This window comes from Oratosquilla oratoria, chromosome 17, assembly GCF_046742065.1.
Source record: "Oratosquilla oratoria isolate Oo_2021 chromosome 17, ASM4674206v1, whole genome shotgun sequence".
In the NCBI taxonomy this organism is placed as follows: Eukaryota; Metazoa; Arthropoda; class Malacostraca; order Stomatopoda; family Squillidae; genus Oratosquilla; species Oratosquilla oratoria.
This window is the reverse complement of record NC_134793.1, coordinates 59,627,484-59,650,523: the sequence shown is the minus strand read 5'-3', so window position 1 is coordinate 59,650,523 and position 23,040 is coordinate 59,627,484. Positions and strand designations below refer to the sequence as shown.

The 23,040-nt window shown below is 38.5% G+C and overlaps 1 protein-coding gene across 6 annotated transcripts in view; it reads left to right on the top strand.

Annotated features, from left to right (window-relative positions):
* Positions 1-23,040, top strand: part of ida (anaphase promoting complex subunit 5 ida) — a 334,874-nt gene that overhangs the window by 14,884 nt on the left and 296,950 nt on the right. For all 6 annotated transcript variants that reach the window (XM_076201024.1, XM_076201023.1, XM_076201022.1 and 3 more), the window contains exon 2: positions 11,987-12,141. In XM_076201024.1, coding sequence (XP_076057139.1) covers positions 12,000-12,141 — 142 coding nt within the window. In that variant the 5' untranslated portion in view covers positions 11,987-11,999. The remainder of the gene's footprint in view (positions 1-11,986; positions 12,142-23,040) is intronic.

The window sequence follows — 23,040 nt, the reverse complement described above, 5'->3', positions numbered from 1 at the left end:
GCAGGGGACTGAAGTTGGTTGCGGAAAATGGAGAAACGTGTGAGGTAAGTCAGTTGTTGTTTCCTGATGACACTGCACTTGTGGCAGGGTCAGAGGAGGCATTGGGAGAGTTAGTGGCAGAGTTTGGGAGGGCGTGTGATAGGAGAAAGTTGAAGGTGAATGTGGGTAAAAGTAAGGTGATGAGGTGTACAAGAGGAGAGGATGGTGGAGAGTTGGAAGTCTTAACCTCTTCACTCCGGGCCAAAATCTCGCAGGCAGCATTATCTGCCAGACGTACGATGTGTCGTAATAATAATACTCGCATAATAAAATATAGTCACCGCTTATATCGATCGTTCTCTCTTTCACCTGTGAAGTTTGATAACCATAGAAAATGTGATGAAGACAGTTTAGAGAGTATGTCATTACGCAGGAGCAACTACAATAAATATAATCAAGACGCCGATATGGCAGCCTCGCATATCCACTTGCTCCTCATGCCGCCTACGTATGAGGCATCATATGGAAGGGGTTAAAGGGGAGAGGCTGGAGGAAGTGGATAGTTTTAGGTACTTGGGGTCATATGTGGCTGCAAAGGGAGTAGAGGTAGAGGTAAGCTGTAGATTGACAGAAGCAAATAAATGCCTTGGGGGATTTAAAAAAGTAATGAGAAATAGACATTTGGGAATTAATGCAAAGAGGAGATTGTATGGGTGATTGTGCTGACAGTGCTGTGTGGGGCAGAGACATGGAATTTGAGAGAGGCAGAGAGGAAGAGTTTAAATGTGTTTGAGATGAAATGTCTGAGAAGTATGGTGAGGGTTACAAGGCTGGATAGAGTGAGAAACGAGGATATGAGAAGGAGAGCTGGGGTGGAAAAGGAGTTGGCTGAGAGGGCTGATGAAAGACTATTAGGATGGTTTGGACACATGGAAAGAATGGATGAAGGAAGACTGGTGAAAGGGGTATGGAAGGCAGAGATGGAGGGAGTGAATTTGAGAGGACGACCAAGGATGAGATGGATGGATGGGGTGACAGGGGCATTGAGCAAGAGGGGAATGTCTGTGGAGCAGGGAAGGGAGGATGAGTGGAGAAGGGCTGTGTATAGATGATACTGTGATGAAAAGAAAGGGAAGGGATGGGAGGATGGAGGGGTTTGGGGAGGGGGAAAGTGTGAATGATACTTTGACGCAGCCTGAAGGGACTTCTCCCCATCCTCCATTTTCTATGTGAGGGGACGGAGAGAGGGGGTCGCCAATTAAGTGAAGCGGCCTTGCTGTGGATGTGCTGTGTCCTGCTGCATTGCTTCTGACCCAGGGTGGTGGGCGGGATGCAGGGATGACCCGTCGTCCACGAGGAGCTAAGATGTGAGGGTGGAAGGGATGATGGGTGGGAGTGGGTTTATGCCTTTTGACTTGGCTACCTCCCTGATAAGGGGGAAAAAGTCTTTTGTATACAGATAGATAGAATTATGCTTATGGGTTAAAGCATAAATATCTGGTACACTTAGGCCTAATTTGCAATTGTCTTAATAACATAATCAGTTCTAAATTAGATTAAAATGGTTCGTGATTTTCTTTACTCTGATTTCTATTTTTCATTGCTTCACTTGTAGGCCTATCATATTCACTAGTAACCATGATCAGTAGCCTGTTTCTATTTCGTATATTTCAAACCACTAAATTTCTTTGATAAATGTATGATTTTCATATTCTGAAGTAGCTTTATCATAATCTAGCATATTTCTATTAAAGGAAAATGTGATAAAACTACTGAAAATGAAGGAAAAGAAAATTCACTGGGAGACACTGCTTCAGGCAGAATCTGCAGCTGTTATTTGTTTACATTAGTTAGTATTAGTAGCTCACCATGCCATCACATGGTGGCAGCACGAATTTATGTTTATTTATGTTGAAGTAGAAGCATTGCACTATAGTACAAAATATGATATATATATATATATATATGATATATATATATATATATATATATATATATATATATATATATATATATATATATATATACACATACATATGTAGTTTCACTCTCCTTACAGGAAACAACTACATATACATGACCACAAACACTTTTACCCAGACTGACAATGATAGCTTGTCAGTATTGTGTATTTTTTTTATTATTATTATTGATGGATTTTTTTGTTTTTGTTTCCATCTGGAGAGACCACTTAGTGTACATATACACTGCACACACTTACTATTGCTTCCAAAAGTAAAAGCAAAACCATACAAAAACTGCTAAATTGTTCAACTGGTAAAACCAAACAGGGAAACCATGTTAAAGAAATAATTTTATTGGACTTAAGGAGTTGGAGTCGGATAAAAAATTCCGACTCCGACTCCGATTCTGACTCCTAGTACTCTTAGAAATCTGACTCCGACTCCAGCTAAAACCTCCGACTCCCTCCGACTCCAACTCTGCAACCCTGGTGTATTCGATGGTCATATCCAGTAGAATGTTGCTCCAAAGCTCATCTCCCCCTTTTACTATCATTTCTTCCCAGATTATATCTTTTGTATTAAAATTGCCCTTGATTACTATGTTTCCACCTTCTTTCAGTATCTCGTTTAGCACATTCATTGTGTCTTCCAGTAATTTAGAATGTTCACTAACCGACCATGCATATGTTTTTGGTGGTACATACACTGCTACAAGTTTTCTGCTATTCATCTTTTTGTTTACAGTTTTGATCATAATTAATTCTACATTGCCTTGGCGTTCAATAATCTTTGTCACATTTAGACCCTTTATGGTCAATATCATGACTCCTCCCTTCTTGTCTATCCTATTTTTCACCCAGTGGTTGTATAGGCCATGTCCCACTATGCTTGTTGATAGAGGTCCTTTCAATTTTGTCTCAATTATTCCCATGATGTCAGGTTTTTCTCTTTCTAGATAGTCATTTAGTTCATTGACTCAAGAGATCATGCCATCGATATTTGTGTATGCCACTATTAGTTTCATATTTTCTTTTCTTTTTTTGTTTAAGTTTCCATTTTTTTGATGTACAATTTTTTTCAGTCTCAAGTCCAGCACTCTAAAAAAAAAAACTTTTTTTCGCTGTTCTTTTCTCATTTCTATCATTGGCTTCAATTCTGAGAGCTTTATCTTTCTCTTTCCTCAACACTCATTTCTTTTTGTATCCATTTACGTTTGAATTTCTTGCTGTTTGCCAATTTAACTTCTTTCGATAATACCTCCTTGGCTATCATTTGAGTTCTTAGTTTTATTTTCAGAGGTCTATGTTGTTTTTCTTTTGAATATTTGCCTATCCTGTGGATTTCATCGATTTCTTTATCAAAATTTTGCCCTTCATCCTGTATTTCTTTCAGAATTTCCTTAGCTATTTCCTTCTCCTCCTTTTCTCTCTGGTATCTATACATATGTTTTTCCTTGATACCATGGACCACAATACACTTACCTTTGTCAACTGTATCTCGTACCCAATTTTCCTTTTCTTTGATTATTTTCATAACTGTTTCTTTTGTATTTTCCTCCATCTGCTTTTGTATTATTTCTCTAAAAGATTTTTTTTTATTTTCTGTTCTTGTTTCCATTGATTTTTTTTTATTTTGATGAGGCCTGTTTCTTTGATTGACTTCCACCTTTCCGGTCACTACTTGTAATTGCTCTTTGACCTCCTTTTTCAGTTCTTCATTTTTATTTTTGTCCTCATTTTTCATTCTATTGTTTTCTCTTTTAAGGATTTCAAATTCACTCTTTAGGTCCCTTAATTCTTTAATTGTTTGCTCATTACTCTTACGCAAAGTAATCACTTCACTAAATACAGCTTGGTGATAATTACTCCTAGGTCCCTTTCAGAGTTCACTTTTTTTTTTTAATTTCTTTTTCACCAATTTTTTATATCCTTGATATTCTATTTTTACTTTTTCCTAACTCCATTATACTGCATTTCTTGATGTTAAGGTTCACTTCCCACTTTTGACTCCATTTCTAGACTTTATCTAAATCTTTCTGTAGTGAATCACAATCTTCCTCTGTGCTTACTCTCTTTAGTATTTTTGCACCATCTGCAAAGAAGTTTATATAACATTCCACACCTTCATCCATGTCATTTATATATATGGCAAACATGATTGGAGCCAATACCAAACCTTGTGGGACACCACTTATCATTACTTCCCAGGTCAAGTATTTGTCTCTAAGTACTACCTTCATTTTTCTCCAAGTCAAGAAATTTTCCATCCATTCCAATAATTTTCCTTTAATACCACCTATTGATTCCATTTTTCTTAATAGCTTTTTGTGTGGTACTTTATCAAATGCTTTTTATAGATCTAGGAAAGCACACTCTGCCCATCCATCCCTTTCTTGTATTATTTCTATTAGTCATGAGTAGAAGCAAATCAAGTTTATGCAAATTTGTCTCTGTATTCTTTAGGATTTTTATAATGCTATGGCAAGTGTTGAATTATGTTTGAAGGGGTGATATTGGAGAGTAGCATGCCACTTGTTGTGGGTCTTAGAATGAGACTAATTTTTCTAGGAGTTTACAGACACTTTGTAAGTTTGATTGGGCAGTAGTTATCTGGAGAGGTTTTGTCTTTTCCAGGTTTGGGGAAGGGACACTAGCTCTAAAGTCCCGTCCACACTCTGCCTCATATCTGAATGTAGCAAGTGGTAGTGTTGAATGCCGAACTAAGTGTCCACACTGATGACCACACTGAGTGGGCATGAGGAATGAATGCTATGTGGGAAAGTGCCAGTTACCTCTAAGCGTTGGTAGGGTGGTAATCGATACAGACAAGCTCCTTGAAACAGAAACTCTACTGTGGAGTATTGTAGCTCTGTGTACTATGAAAAATAAACTAGTGAGAAAGATATCGTGGAGACAGTGGTTTTCTTAAAGATCTGTAAAGGACAACAAAAATTGTTTCAACAAACACACACATATTGATTCATAAAATAAGAAATAATTAAAATTCATAGTTTCATATTTCATGATACTGAGTTGTATTATATATAGAAAACAATTCCATTACCACTACTTAATGTATTATTATAAAAGGAATAGACTATGCTCATGAACAAAAATAGATAATAATCTAATCTATACTAGAGGAAAAGGAGGCGAATCAAGTAGAGAAGAAAAGGTAAAAGGTGCAGATGGAGAGATGATAATGGAAGAGAAGGCAGGGAGAGGAAGGTGGGCAGAGTATTTTAGGGAGTTGCTAAATGTGAAGGAGGATAGGGAGGGAAAGGTAATTGCAGTGGGAAGCGCTAAGAAAATTACTGTGATGAGTGAGGAAAATGGAGGAGAAAAAGGGAAGGATGAAGTGAAAGCAGCTGTTAAGATGATGAGAGCAGGTAAGGCACCTGGTCTGGATGGATGCCATGTAGAATGTCTGAAGAAAGGAGGTACAGTTATGGTGGACTGGCTGGTGAGGTTATTTAATGTTTGTTTAAGAGAGGGTAGAGTGCCAGAGGACTAGAGGAGTGCCTGTATAGTTCTACTTTACAAAGGAAAGGGGGACAAGTGTGAGTGTAGTAGTTACAGAGGGATCAGCTTGTTGAGTGTAGTTGGGAAGGCTTATGGGAGGGTCTTGATTGAGAGGATTAGGAGAGGAACAGAAGGAGTAATTGATGAGGAACAGTGTGGTTTTAGGACAGGTAGGGGATGTGTAGATCACATTTTTGTGGTAAGACAGATATGTGAGAAAGCTATAGGAAAAGGTAAGGGTGTTTTTTGGGCTTTTATGGATCTGGAAAAGGCTTACGACAGAGTAGACAGGAAGACACTGTGGGAGGTACTGCAGATATATGGTATAGGAGGAAAGCTGTTAAGAGCAGTCAAGAGTTTTTATGAGAGTAGTAGAGCTTGCATTAGGATTAGAAATGGAGAGAGTGAATGGTTTGAGGTAAAGGTGGGACTTCTTCAGGGGTGTGTTATGTCGCCCTGGCTGTTCAATCTTTACATGGATGGGGTGGTGTGGGAGGTGAATGCAAGGGTAGTGGGTCAGGGGTTGGAGATAATTAAAGAAAATGGAGAAAAATGGGAGGTGAGCCAGCTGTCGTTTGCTGACGACACTGTGCTTGTAGCAGGATCAGAGGAGGGATTGAGGAAGTTAGTGACAGAGTTTGAGAAGGTGTGTGAAAGAAGGAAGCTAAAGATAAATGTGGGCAAAAGTAAGGTGATGAGATGTACAAGGGGAGAGAGTGACAGTAGGCTGGAAGTTAGCATTAAGGGTGAGAAACTGGAGGAAGTGGATAGTTTCAGATACTTGGGTGTGAATGTGACAGGAAAGGGAGGAGTGGGGGTGGAAGTAGAATGTAGATTGAGAGAAGCAAGTAAATGCCTTGGTGGATTTAAAATTGTAATGAGAAATAGAAATCTGGAAATGGATGCTAAGAGGAGGTTATATGAAGGAGTGATTGTGCCAACAGCACTGTATGGGGCAGAAACATGGAACATAAGAGACGAAGAGAGAAGGAGTTTGAATGTGTTTGTGATGAAATGTCTGAGAAGTATGATAGGGGTTACTAGGCTAGATAGAGTGAGAAATGAGGAGGTGAGGAGGAGAACAAGGGTGGAAAGGGAGTTGGGAGATAGGGTTGATGAAAGAGTATTAGGATGGTTTGGGCACATAGAAAGAATGAGTGAAGAAAGATTAGTAAAAGAAGTGTGGAAGGCGGAGGTGGAAGGAGTGAATATGAGGGGCGTCCTAGGATGAGATGGATGGATGGGGTGAAAGGGGCTTTACAAAATTTGACTGACATTGATTGGATGACCCTTGAACATGGCCATATAGGTAGTCGCTTGATTGATTTTCTTGGTGACAGTTACTTAGTTCAGCATGTAAAAGAGCCCACAAGACATGGAAACTTACTCGATCTATTGATCACTAGCCGCGAAAGCATGGTAACTGATGTAGAAGTCGGTGAAACTGTTGCAAATAGCAATCACAACTTAGTTAGATTCAAACTCCTAAATTTTTTTTAGAATAGATACTTGTGTTTCTAAAATACCCAATTTCAGTAAAGCTCAGTTCATAGGACTACTTTAGGAGCTTCAGCTTACAGATTGGGAGGCAAAATTAAGTGAAAGTCCTGTAGATCAGATGTGGGAAATATTTCAAAATACGCTCACTAAGATGATTCGTACTTACATTCCATTTAAGGACAAACGTCCCCCAAATAAGGCTTGCTCAAAGTGGCTCGACAAAGAAACTGAAAAAAAGTATTGCTAAAAAGAGACAGGCTTATAAGAAATACAAGTGCTCGGTTGCATTTAATGACTGAAGTTTAGGTATCAATACAGAGAGATTTAAAAAAAGACAATAAAAAAAATTAAAACAAGAATATGAAATGAATATCGCTGATAAATCCAAAGAGAATCCCAAAGAATTCTATAGTTACATTAGAGATAAAAAGGTTGTTAGGAATCACATTGGTCCACTATTATCTGCTGATGGTCAACTTGAATATTCAAATGAAGGAATGTGTAATATTTTAAACAATTATTTTAGCTCAGTATTCGTAAACGAAACACCTCAAAGTGAGCTCCAAACTGAAACCTGTGAAAGGTCAAGGGTAAACTTACTACGGTAAATGCAAACAAAAGGAAAATTAAAAGGTGAATAGAGAAACTCAAAGTTAATAAAACACCAGGGCCTGATGGTTAGTATCCAAGAATCTTAAAGGAAATGAAACATGATATTGTTGTTCCATTAGAAATTATTTTCAAGAAATCCATCATATCCGGAGATGTCCCAAGAGAATGGAAGCTAGCTAACGTCACTCCCATATTCAAAAAAGGTGACAAAAAGAAACCTAATAACTATAGGCCTATGAGTTTGACTTCAATCGTATGAAAAATAATGGAAACTATCATCAGAGATGCTATCGAACATCATTTAGAAAGTAACCGTTTGATAAATGATAGCCAGCATGGTTTCAGATGGAAACGTTCTTGCATGACTAACTTACTCGAATTCTACAACACAGTTATCTCGAATTATGACAAAAGAAACAATATAGATTTAATATATCTAGACTTTGCAAAAGCTTTTGATACCATCCCCCACGAAAGACTACTTACTAAATTAGCTTCACACGGAATAAGTGGTAGCCTATTAAGTTGGACTAGTAATTGGTTAAATGATCGAAAACAGAGAGTTATAAATGGAAAAACTTCTAGATGGAAAAATGTTATAAGTGGAGTTCCTCAGGGTTCCGTTCTTGGGCCACTTCTATTCATAGTATATATAAATGATATAGACCATGGACAAAAATCTACTGTTTCCAAATTTGCTGATAATACAAAACTGTGTGGAATGGCAAATGATCACTTAAATCAGTTAGATATTTAAGAAGATTTAGATAAATTACAGCAATGGTCTGAAAAGTGGCTGATGAAATTTAACACAAGTAAATGCAAGGTAATGCACATAGGTAAAAATAACAGTAAGTATGATTACAAGTTATTTGGAAATTCGTTAACAAAAGTGAATAGTGAAAAAGATCTCAGCGTAATTATCAGTAACGATCTCAAATCATCCAAGCAGTGTATTTCAGCCTCTGAGAAAGCAAATGAGATTCTAGGACTGATTGCACGATCTTTTGATTTCAAAAGTCCATCACTCATTAACAAGCTATATAAATCTTTAGTTCGTCCACATTTGGAATATGCTGTTTCCGTATGGTCACTGAATCTCATTAACCCGTTAACTCCGATATGCCGCCCGGGAGGCAGCACTGGGGAGAACCAATATGCCGCTTGGGCGGCACGATATTGAACCCCTTACAGAAATCGCGCTAGATTTGGTAGCACTTTCATACTTTTAGGGAAGTTTGTCTGACTTGTCAACACTGCCCAGAGAATGCTATGATGCCAGTTAGTGCTTTCATACACGCGGTAGAGCGTTGATACACGTGGTGACTCGGGAGTGCTTTTTGCATCTTATTTATCGGGATTATCTACCTCAATCAGTGTGATATTAGTGTAAACATGCCTCAAGGATCTAAGAGGAAGCTTTTGTATGCGAGTGACAGTGATCCCTTACGCAATAGTGTGTACAAAATCAGCCATGCACAGAAAGACTCACACACCTTCAACCACTCTTCCTCGTTGCCAAATCCACCAAACAATTTTTTCTGCATGTTTATGGTGTCCCTAAGAACTTGCTCTATCTATCTGGTGCAAAAGGTGCTTGAAACCAAACTGCACTGATACCAACCATCGTGCAGGATCATCTGAGCACGCTGTAGCATGCCCCCTGAATCTGGTAGTAAAAGTTGCCGCTACTGATTCTTGCACCAGATCTACAACTTCTGACCTTTCTCATGGCCATCCTAGAGGGGGTATATGATTTTTATGTGTCTTGGCCAATGCGCCTGAGTATTCCAAAGAAGTTAAGCATAATTTTATTCAATTTCGTAAGACTCGATTTTTCGGTCATAAATTCATCATGAGAGATGAATTGATTTGAGGGGTCGTCGGATTTTATGGGTTAAAGACATTGACAGATTGGAAAAAGTACAACGGCGAGTCACAAAACTGATTCCAAATGTCAAAAATAAATCATATGAAAATCGACTAAAATAATGAATCTGTTTTCCCTAAACAAGTGTAGACTCAGAGGTGACTTGAGACAGGTCTTTAAAATTCTAAAGGGAATTGACAACATAAAAAATGACAAAATTTTTACACTGAATGTGAATCAGACAAGAAGCAATGGTCTCAAACTGTCCGGAAATAGATTCAATTTGAAAGTGGGTAGAAACAACTTCGCCAACTGTGTAGTTAATGAATGGAATAAACTTCCTGCAGAGGCAGTGCAATGTAGTTCAGTATGAAGCTTTAAAAATCATTTAGATAAACACCTAAGCAAGATGCTGTAATGATTATTATTTATTTTATATTGTTTTTGTTTTGTTATCATGTGTCTGTTTGATTCTCATTTATTATTAGTTATATGTCAATTTATTATTATTTACTATTTACCTGTTTGTTGTTTTGACTGTGCCTATGCGTTTATTTATGTATTTTATTTGATACATTATTATAGTTCTTATTTATTTATTTATTATTATTATTAGGATTTTTTTTTTGCATCCGACCTAGATATGGACCAAAAGGTCTCCTGTTGGCATGCTCCACCTTTGTAATCCTTTGTAATAGGCTACACTAAAACCATAAATGTATAACTTATTCTTTACAAATGTACTACTGCATAATCTATTTCCAAGGGGAGGTAATTGATTACTGATCACAAAAATAATTTATTGCATAGAATGACTCACTCAGCCACAGGTTGCCGACCATTGGCCATGATGGAGCGTGTGCTACATACCTCCTTCCTTGACAAAGGCTGAGCCAGCACTGCCCATGTCTGCATGTCCATCAAATGAAAACAGTCCAAAACAGCTCAGCAGTGTACTGGCAGCCTTAAAAACCTCAATTTATTACAGCGCCACTAACACTGCTATAGTCATGGGTCACAGTGTGGATAGGGCCTAAGACTCAACACAGAATAAGCCAAGCTGTAGAATAAAATTTCCCAAGATGCAACCACTATACAGAAGAAACAAAACACCTCATACTGCACTGACTTTCACAAACAGTCCCAAGACAACAACTAAAGATATCTTCCCTGAGTGATCAGTGGGTCTACCTGGAGGGTAATGCCAGTTACAGAGAGCCATAGGTCTCTTGTGAGAGAGACCTGGGTCAATGGATTAATGTTGAGTATGTAGGAATGGGACCTTTCGCAGTGAGCGATTTGATACCAGACACTGCCAGATTTTGTAATTCTTGCCAGAAAATAAATACTTTTTTGGGCAAGTTTTATAAGCTCACAGAGGTGCATCATTGTACATTATTGTGTCTGAAATTTAAGTCAATTTCATGATTGGAAACGGCATATAGCATTGTTTGAGCCTCTATTTATAATTACAGATGATATGCGTAAAACAGCCTATAATTGTATCAAGCCAAGCAATTTCTCATTTTCTACCAACTTCAATAGACGTATATTGATATATACTTTCATTTGAATGCACCAAGCAATAGGCAAATCCATGTAATGTATCGAAAATATAATTTTGCATCAAAGACTTAATTTTTTCGGTACGATTAACATTTGTCTTTCTCTTTTTCTTGAATCTGACGTGCAGTCTGCCATGGCACACGTAAAATTAGTCATATTTGTTTGAAAATAGCTCCCAGCAGATCTAAGAGGCTATTCTTTACACAAATGTCGTTCACTTCGTACGTCCGCCACCACTGTTGTTATTTTTTATCTCACTGATTATCTTCATATACAGGACGTGACAGTGATATCCATTATTTTTCAACACTCTCAGATAAAATGCACAAACTGAAATCAACATCCTCTTATTTTTACTGCTCATACTTACTTCAGTAAAAATAATTACCTATTTTTAGTTTCACCTTATAATTAAATTAACAAAGCCTTATCACACACCAGTAAGTAAAAATTATAACATTAAGAGTCATGTTTTTAATTTTAAATACATTTATGCAGCAATTTATGTCGTATCTTTTTTTAGATATCGGTTTCCAAATTAGCTAAGTCACCCCTTTGCCTCGTGAAATCCGAGACCATTGAAAATTCTAGTGCAAATAGGAATCTACAAGCCTGACTGGGAAAGGTCCCATTGAAGCAGCTTGTGATTCTGTTTAGTTTATGTACAATATGTTCAGAGAGTGTTTTTGGATGTGTATTTTGTTGTGTGATTTCTGCAGTTCAAATTCTTTGTATACTGGTTTGTATGGGTGACTGTAGTGTATATAAGGTGGTTCCATATGTTGCATGTTTTGGATTTAATGAATGTGAAAAGTTTTGTACAAGTAGGACATTTGTATGGGCTGGGTTGGTTTCTTTGTCTCCAGCAAGATATGTAGGAACAGGATATTGAATTGTAGTAGATATTTTGGTAACTTAGAAATATCTTTTTCACTTACAAGCAATATCATATTTCACATATAATTCCTTTACAGAGACTGGGTAGCTATGAGCAGCCGAGATATATTCAACTTGCCAGGGTCAGGTGGACGAGAAAGAGACACAGTAACTCCACACAAAATTGCTGTTATCCTTTATATAGAAAAATATGCAAGATTACGCCCAAAGTACTGGGAACCACGCCCACATGGTAAGATCATGTAATAGCCAGTGCCCCTCTGCCATTTGAGGCTGAAGAGCACTAAGTAAGTGCTAACATTGCTAATTGGTACATCTATTGCTCAGAAGGGCAAAGAATGTGATAGTGTTACATATGAACCAATGTGAGCAACTGTAATTCATGCCCGACTACTCAAAAAGTCTGGATACCTTTTTATTTTGCCACTTTTTTTTTACCAAGCTTTGCTGTAGTATGATTGATAATATAATAATAAACACAAAATGTAATGGATGAAATGAGAGGCATGTGGGACTATATGCATCCAGTTTGTATATTCTATGCATAGGCTCTTCACTTATTTTAGGTCATTGCTGTTTTCACTTGTCAGAAACTTTTAAGTGTCATCTCCCAGTTCCAGTTGTGATTGAGAAACAGCTTTCCTTATTTATCCGTAAAGATTAGAATAAGATTTGATTGGTTAATTTTAGTCAAAACTTATTGCCACTAATTTAATGGTTTCTGGCAAAATATCTGCCAGAAGTACAGTAGAAGCCCAATTTAACGGATCTCAATTTAGCGGAAGCTCATATTAGCGAACTGCAAATAGCAATAACGAAAATGCTCAACTTAGTGGAAATGGTCCGCTAAGTTGACCATTTTCCGCTAGCTGGCGAGACGTGCGTCTACGGAAATAGCTCAGTTTAGCGGGAACGGTAAGCTAAGTTGAGCATTTTCTGTCAACTGGCCACATGCGTGTCTCAGAGTCCAATGTTACCAGATGTTACCAGATTGTGGTAGTGGAGTTAAGGAAAAATTTATAATATAGTATTTTGGAGGTATGTAAATATATATATATATATATATATATATATATACATATATATATATATATATATATATATATATATATATGTACTATAATATATAATTCAGTACAGTCGAACCTCGAAAGCCCGGACTAATTGGGGGGAAGGGTGGTCCGGTCATGCCAAATGTCCGGTCATCGAAAATATTGCCCTAACAACCGTAGATTTTCATAGCGGTATACGTATAGGTAATGTATGATATGGCATAGAAACACATAAGAATAATACTCTAACACTGTAATAATAATAATACTGTAATAATGCTATAATACCAAAACTTCTATAATAATAACTGTAATACAGGCATGTAAATGTACTGTATATACAGTGTACTGTAATGTATTTTTTTATTATGTACACTAAATATCGTAAGGTATGCACGCGGGACAGTGGTGGCGGCCAGGGTTGCCGCGTTTTCCACATTTCCGTGTAGAATGGGAGTGTTGCCATACATTTTTCTCGGGCATGTGCAGACTTTCATAGCAAGATATACTTGTCAAACTTTGACAAAATGGTGGTTCTAGTTTTTTTTTTTATTCTTGAATGTATATAAGGCCCCCATGCCCTAACATATTTAGTAAGATATAAAGATTATTTTTCTTTGTATTATCGCTAAAAGAAAGCTGAAACTTTAGCGTAGAATTTTTTTCTACATGGTAAAAATGTATCTTTTGAGGTGTAATATTTTATAAGTACCCGGTAACACAATTACCAATAAAAGTCATATTTTGATGTACCATTTATTATTTGATAACTAGTTCTATGATTTTTAAACAAAAGTTTGAGTTTTTGAAAGTTTTTAGCAGACCGCTGATATGTAGAAAAATTTTCCTCATGTCCTTGTGCAGTTGCCACATGCCGCTATTTTACCACGTTTTTGGTACAAAATTATATGAAACGGCAGCTCTGGTGGTGGCTTGACTGGGCCGGGTTTGAGCACTCGTGTACAGCCGTCGCTGCCACCTACAGTACAAATAGGGAACTTTGCTTGAAAAGTCCGCCCATTGTTCATTTCGACTGGGCATTCGGGGTCTGGGCTTTCGAGGTTCGACTGTATATGTATAAAGTATACTTGTAGCAGAAATATATTCAAGTAGAAATAGACGGTATAATAGGAAAACAGAATAATGAAACAGTAAGTTGATGGGAAAATTCAAAATCGGTACGCGAGAGTAATCACCACGAAAAACACTTCTATAACAACAAACTACGTTTTCTGCAACAACACAACAACAACGCTCACTATCCAAAAACCAACTGCCCAGTCCTATTAATTGCTAGAATTAAGTATATCGAACCAAACACAAAGCTATGACTAATATTCCATGAAATTCACAGACAGCTCATATCATTGTTACACCACACACACACACACACACACACTTTCAACGAACGGACGGCTTGAAGAACGTTCTGAAGAAAAGTGCAGATTGTGGATCCCAACGCAAAGAGAAGTGCCTTTTTGTATTTGCAGGGTGGGGGGAAATTGCTCGTGGGGTAGTGGGAAAGTAAGGAAAGAGGAGAGGGGGAGGGATTGCTGGGGAAATGGAAGGTAATGAGGAGGTGGAGGAATTGGCCCTGACGGGCCGCCGAAAGGTGGACAAACGACCGCAAGACGAGCTGGATGATGACGACATGTCTAATAGGAATGTGAAGATTAGAGGTATAGATAGGAGCAATATAGTAGAAAGTGATGAGAATATTTTCAAGGGATTTAAAGAGGGTGGGGGGGACACAACCCCCCCCTGACTGACAAGACTAGAAGAGAAGGTCGATAAGATGAACGAGGACTTGGAGCGTAGGTTCGGTAATGTTGACAGTATGATATGAAGAATTGAAAAATTGGAAGAATTAGAGAGGGCGAACAAAAACTTAACTAAGGAAATTGAAGAATTAAAACAACAGTTAAAAGAAGTAAAAGATGAGAATAAAGTCTTAAAGGAGAATAATATGGAGAACAAGGAGGGTTGGAAAAAAATTCAAGAAAATAGCAAGGTTGCATTCACTGACATAATCAGACAGCAAATGAATGAACAAACTGAAAACTCAGTTATTAAAGTGATGAGACAGAAGGAGAATATAGTAAGAGACTTAGCAGACAAAAAGAAATGTATAATTATATTAGGAATGGAAGAGAAACATAACCCAGATAGAACCACAAGAATCAAAGAGGAAAATGAAAAAGTAAGAAATTTACTAGAATTAGTTCAGGAAGATGAACCAGAAATAATGAAACAAATCGAAGAGAAATTCAGGCTAGGGAAATATAGTACAGACAAGACTAGACCAATCAAGATTAAATTCAGGTCACAAACTACGGCTGAGAATATCTTATCCAAAACAGGGAAACTAGCAACAAGTGAACAATATAAAAAGGTATGGATAAAAAGGGAAATGAATAAAGAGGAAAGAGAGGAAGAAAAACAGAAAAGACTTGAAGCAAAGGAAAAAAACGAGATAAGAACGGAGTCAGAAAAAGAGAGATTCTATTGGAGAGTAGTGAATATGAAACTAAAGAAAGTCGACATACAAGAGAAAAACAAAAGGGAAACAGAGAACACAATGGAAGTGGCAGAAAACTAAGAGTGTCTTACACAAATATAGATGGATTAATAACAGGATTGAATGATTATTTGAAAGAAAAAGAACCAGACATAATGGGAATTGTAGAAACAAAATTAAAAGGCCCACTACCACCCAACAGTGTAGGACATGATGCATATAATTATTGGATTAGAAACAGAGTGAAAAAGGAAGGGGGTGGAGTTATGCTCCTGACTAAGAAGGATATAAACGTGAAGGGTGTCACATATGGAAAGAATACAGTAGAGATGATAATGATGGAAGTAGAAGACAGAGATAAGAAGAACAGAAAGTTTGTGATAAATTATGTGCCCCCAAAAACAGCCTCATGGGAAGAGAGTGAATATAAAAGTATGTTAGAGGACACAAAGATAACATTAAACAAGATAATGGAAGAGGGAGGAAAAATAGTTATGATGGGCGACTTTAATTGCAAAGAAATCTGCTGGGAAGAGATAACAGTAAAGGGTGGAGACGGCTCATGGGGAAACACTCTACTCGAGATGGTTACTGACCATACAATGACACAATGGATACAGGAGAACACTAGGTATAGAAATGAAGAAGAACCATCAAGACTAGACTTATTGATTACATCTGAACCTAGAATAGTGGACAAGATTGAATATAAAACACCAATAAGTAAAAGTGACCACATATTGATTGAACTGGAACTTAATGAAGACAAATATATGAAAAGAAATGAACAATATAGAAAAGGAAGAATGATGTATGAAAAAACAAACTTTGATAAAATAAGAGAATTCTTTCAACAAGAAAACTGGGAAGAAATATACAAAGAAGAAACATCAGTGGAAAAGAAATGGAATATTTTGACAAAAATTGACAAAAAAGGAGTGGAAAAGTATGTCCCAAGACAAAAACAAGAAAAAGAATATGTAAAATGCTGGTACAACAAAAGCTGTAGGGAGTTAAAAGACAAAAGAGACAAAGCCTGGACCAGATGAAAAAAGACAGAAAACCTGAAAAATGGAAAATATATACCAGTTATAGAAATGAATATGTACAAACATGCAGAGAGGAAAAGAGAAAATATGAAAAAGACGTCATAGAAAAGTGTAAAGATCAACCAAAACTATTCTACAGATTTGTAAACAATAAACTGAAAAACAAACAAGACTTGGAGAAATTAAGACAAGAGGGAGTTGAATACACTGAGGAAATGGAAATGGCGGAAATTATGAACAAACATTTTAAATCAGTGTTTACAAGGGAGAACATACAACCTGAAGAGAACGAATGGAAAGAGAAAGTCCCTCCTATGGAAGAAATAGAAGTAACAAAGAATGAAATATTAACACACTTGAGTAATCTTGATGTCAGAAAATCGCATGGACCAGATGAAATAGCAAACTGGATACTGAAAGAATGCAGGAATGAACTGGCAGACAAAATACATAGCATACTAAATAGTTCCTTGAAAGAAGGAAAAGTTCCAGAAGATTGGAAAAAAGCAAATATAGTACCTATATACAAAGGAGGAAATAAAGAAGAACCTACCAACTATAGACCAGTCTCTCTAACAAGTACAATAGCAAAAATTTGTGAAAGAATTATCAAAAGTAGATGGGTAAAATATTTAGAAAAAAACAAAGTGTTAAATCCAAGGCAATTTGGATTCAGACAAGGACGATCATGCGTCACCAATTTAATATGTTTCTATTCAAGGCTAATAGATATAATACAAGAAAGAGATGGATGGGCGGACTGTGCATTTTTAGATCTAAAGAAAGCTTTTGACAAAGTACCACATAAGAAGTTGCTTAAGAAATTAGAAACTGAAGGAGGAATACAGGGAAAACTACTAAATTGGATGGAGGACTTTTTGCAAGAAAGAAAAATGAGAGTAGTGATAAGAAACCAGCACTCAAAATGGAATGAAGTAATAAGCGGTGTCCCGCAGGGAACAGTCCTGGCCCCAATAATGTTTGCTATATATATTAATGATATGGATGAAGGAATAGAAAGCTATATGAGCTTCTTTGCAGATGATGCAAAACTACTGAAAAGAGTGAAAACTGAAGAAGATTGTGAATCACTACAGAGAGATCTAAATAAGGTACAAGAATGGAGTAGGAAATGGGAGATGGAGTTCAATACAAAAAAAGTGTAGTATAATGGAATTTGGAAAAAGCAAAAACAGAATAACAGGATCATATAAATTGGGAGAAGAAGGAATAAAAAAAGTAGAAAATGAGAAGGACCTGGGAGTCATTGTTATGAATAATATGTCACCTGAGAAACATATAAATAAGATTTTTGGAGAAACTTATAATTTAATAAGAACAATCAAAGTGGCATTTACCTACCTGGATGAAGAAATGGTGAAGAAAATCCTAATCACCCTGATAAGACCAAGATTGGAATATGCAGCAACGATATGGTCACCAAGTACAAAAAAATGTATAAAAAAACTTGAAAGAATACAAAGAGCAATTACAAAACTGGCACCAACACTCTCAAAACTATCATATGAAGAGAGACTAGCAAAACTTGAACTACAGACACTAGAGCAAAGAAGAGAGAGAGGAGATTTGATAGCTATTTACAGAATCATGAAAGGCATAGAAATTACTGATAGAGAGAATCTGATAAAATGGGATGACAGAAATACAAGAGGACACGGAAAGAAAATAAAAAAAGACAGCTATAGAAGAGATGTGAAAAAGAACAGCTTTCCTCACAGAGTAATAGACAGTTGGAACAAGTTAGATGAGAAAGTGGTGTGTGCAAAAACAATACATGAATTTAAAAATAGTTTAGATAAAATGAGATATGAAGACGGGACCCCACGAGCATAGCTCCCCTTCCCGTAAAATACAACTAGGTAAATACAACTAGGTAATACACACACACACATGAAGAGAGACTAGCAAAACTTGAACTACAGACACTAGAGCAAAGAAGAGAGAGAGGAGATTTGATAGCTATTTACAGAATCATGAAAGGCATAGAAATTACTGATAGAGAGAATCTGATAAAATGGGATGATAGAAATACAAGAGGACACGGAAAGAAAATAAAAAAAGACAGCCATAGAAGAGACTTGAAAAAGAACAGCTTTCCTCACAGAGTAATAGACAGTTGGAACAAGTTAGATGAGAAAGTGGTGTGTGCAAAAACATTACATGAATTTAGAAATAGTTTAGATAAAATGAGATATGAAGACGGGACACCATGAGCATAGCTCCCCTTCCCGTGAAATACAACTAGGTAAATACACACACTTATGTTGGACAGACGGCAAGGATTGACGTCCTGAAGAAAAAGTGAAATTTTCCTGGATCTCAACGCAAAGGAAGTACCTATTGTATTTGCAGGGAAGGGGATTGCTCATGGTGTAGGGGGAAAGTGAAGAAAAAGGAGAAGGGGAGGGATTACTGAGGGAAATGGAAGGAAATGAGGAAGGAGAGGACTTGGTCCAGGCAGGCAGACGCCATGTAAACAAACGCGGACTGGATCAATTTAGTGACGATGAAGGGTCTAACAAAAATGTAAAGATTAGAAACATAGATATGAGCAGCACAATAGAAGGTGAGGATAATAATTTCCATGGATTTAATGAGGGGGGCGGATACCAACCTCCCCTGACTGGCAAGACTTGAACAAAAACTTGAACAAATGACCAAACATTGGGAGAGTAGGTTTGGTAGAATGTTAGAAATTGCGCAAAGGGTTGAAAGATTGGAAGAACTAGAGAAGGCGAACAATAACTTAACTAAGGAAATAGAAGAACTAAAAAGACAGGCTTTTTCCCCCTTCCAAGGGAGGTAGCCAAAATAGGAAAGGCACAAAAACACTCCCACCCATTACATCCCCAAACACACTCCACACCCCTCCCACCCCTCCTCTCATCCGAGCACCTCCTGGATGACGGGTCATCCCTGCACCCTGCCCACCGCCCCGGGTCAGAAGCAGTGTCGCAAGACACAGCACACCCACAGCAAGGCCGCTTCATTTAATCGGCGACCCCCCCTCTCCGTCCCCCTTTGCATATAAGGCGAGGACGGGGAGAAATCCCCTCGGGCTGCGTCAAAATTTACTCACACACCCCCCCCACCCCCCCCCCCCCGCCCATTTCTCCTCATGCAATCACAACATCATCCACATACAACCATTCTCCACTCACCTCTGTCTTCCGTCCTCTCCCCTCCTTCCCCAACAGACATTCCCCTCCTCCCCAAAGCCCCCCTCACCCCATCCATCCACCCCATCCTAGGACGTCCCCTCATGTTCACTCCCTCCACATCCGCCTTCCACACCCCTTCCACTAGTCCTTCTTCACTCATTCCCTCCATGTGTCCAAACCATCCTAACATTCTTTCATCAACCCTATCTCCCAAATCCTTTTTCACCCCTGTTCTCCTCCTCACCTCATTTCTCACTCTATCCAGCCTAGTAACCTCCACCATACCTCTCAGACACCTCATCTCAAACACACTCAAACTCCTTCTCTCTTCCTCTCCCATGTTCCACGCTTCCGCCCCATACAGTGCTGTTGGCACAATCACTCCTTCATACAGTCTCCTCTTCGCATCCATTCCCAAATGTCTATTCCTCATTACACTATTTAAACCACCAAGGCATTTACTCGCTTCTCTCAATCTACATTCTACCTCCACCTTCACTCCACCTTTTCCTGCTACACTTGCACCCAAGTATCTAAAACTATCCACTTCCTCCAGTCGCTCTCCCTTAATGTTCACTTCCAGTCTACTGCCACTTTCACCCCTTGTACATCTCATCACCTTACTTTTACCCACATTTATCTTTAGCTTTCTTCTATCACATACTCTCCCAAACTCTGCCACCAGCTTCCTCAATCCCTCCTCTGACCCTGCCACAAGCACAGTGTCGTCCGCAAACAACAACTGGCTCACCTCCCACTTTTCTCCATTTTCTTTAACCATCTCCAATCCCTGACCCACTACCCTTGCATTCACCTCTCGCACCACCCCATCCATGTATAAGTTGAACAGCCAGGGCGACATAACGCATCCTTGACAAAGTCCCACCTTTACTTCAAACCACTCACACTCTCCATTTCTAATCCTGACACATGCTCTACTACTCTCATAAAAACTCTTGACAGCTCCCAAAAGCTTTCCTCCTATCCCATAAATCTGCATAACCTCTCACAGTGCCTTTCTGTCTACCCTATCATAAGCCTTTTCCAGATCCATAAAAGCCCAAAAAACATCCTTCCCCTTTCCTATAGCTTTCTCACATATCTGTCTTACCACAAAGATCTGATCTACACAACCTCTACCCGTCCTAAATCCACACTGTTCCTCACCAATTACTCCTTCTGTTCCTCTCCTAATCCTCTCAATTAAGATCCTCCCATAAGCCTTCCCTACTACACTCAACAGGCTAATCCCTCTGAAATTACTACATTCACACTTGTCCTCTTTTCCCTTGTAAAGAGGAACTATACAGGCACTACTCCAGTCCCCCGGTACTCTACCCTCTCTCCAGCAAACATTAAATAACCTCACCAACCAGTCCACCATCACTGAACCTCCCTTTTTCAGACATTCTGCATGACATCCATCCAGACCAGGTGCCTTACCTGCTTTCATCATCTTTACAACTGCCTTCACCTCATCCTGCCTTATTTCTCCTCCATTCTCCTCACTCATCACTCTCATTTTCTTCACATTTCCCACTGCAGCTATCTTTCCTTCCCTATCCTCCTTCACATTCAGCAACTCCCTAAAATATTCTGCCCATCTTCCCCTCACTGCCATCTCTTCCATTATCATCTCTCCATATGCACCTTTTACCTTTTCTTCCCTACTTGATTCACCTCCTCTTCCTCTCATAATTTCTTTCCAAAACATCTTTTTATTACTTTCAAAATTTTCTGTCATACTCCTACCCCATTTCACATCTGCTCTCCTCTTTGCCTCCTTTACCTTTTGCTTTACTTCTCTTTTCTTTTCTTTGTACCTCTCATATGACTCCCCTGTCCTCTTTTGTAACCAATCTGTGAATGCTCGCTTCTTCTCTTCTACAACCTTCTTTGTTTCCTCATCCCACCATTCACTACCCTTTCTTCCATTTCCCCCTGTCCTTCTTGTTCCACACACCATCCTTGCACACTTTAAGACTCCCTCCTTGAACCATCCCCATTCCTCCTCCACACCCATCTCTGTTCTATCCTTTACTCCCTCCCACTCCTCCTTCAGCTTCTTTTCGTACTCCTTCTCCTTTTCCTTTTCATTCAAGGAGTTCACTCTAAGAACCTCCCTACCTTTAGTCCCTTTCCTCCTCCATCTATCCTCCACTCTCAACTTACCTTCCACCAAAAAATGATCTGATATTCCCCCACCCTCTCCCCTTAGCACATGTACATCCTTAACTCTTCCTACCATAATCCTATTTACCACTACATAATCCATTAGCGCTCTATCTACCACCCTTCCCTCCACCACCCTCTCCCATGTGTACTTATGCTTGACTTTCTTCCAAAACACTGTATTTGCTATCATCAACTCTCTTTCTAGACACATTTCCACCATCAACTCTCCACTACGATTCTTTCCTGGATATCCACACTTCCCAACCACTCCATTGATTGGACCATTTCCCACCCTAGCATTAAGGTCTCCCAGTATTATTACATTGACATTTCTTCCTAAACCCTCTATGCACTCATTTAAATCTATCCAAAAGGCCTCCCTTTCTTCCATGCTCTTCTCACTGCCCGGCCCATATGCACTTACAAAGACCCACATCTCCTTTCCCAGTTTCACCTTTATTCACATTATCCTTGAGGAAACCTCCTTCCACTCCACCACCCCTTCACCCACCTCCCCACCCACTAGAATAGCCACCCCTTCCCTCCCTCGCCCTCTCTTCACTCCTGATAACCTTCCACTTACACTCCCAAACTTACACTCACCCTTCCCTTTCAACTTAGTTTCACTCAAAGCCAACACATCCAACTTTCTTCTCACAAACATACTACCTATCTCTTCCCTTTTACTCTCATCTGTACCACATCCACGCACATTAAAAGACCCAAACCTTAGGGTGCTGGCCCGAGGCCCTCCAGCACCCCTTATGCCTTTCCTTTTCTTTTTAGGAATCTGCCCCGTGGGGCTACAGGGAGAAGGATGCCTAGTCCCTCTCCCCGTCCCTTTCTTCTCGCCTTTTACGATCCAAGTGGGAAACTTGGTGGCAGTATTCTTTTCCCCCACCACAGGGACAGTTAAAAGAAGTAAAAGAGGAGAATGAAGAATTAAAGAGGAATAATAAAGAAAACAAAGAGGCCATAGCTAAAGAAGCTAAGGGTTGGAAGACAATCCAAGAAAACAGTAAAGTTGCATTTACTGACATAATTAAACAGCAAATGAAAGAACAAACTGAAGACTCAGTTATTAAAGTGATGAGACAAAAGGAGAATATAGTAAGAGACTTAGCAGATAAAAAGAAATGTATAATTATGTTAGGA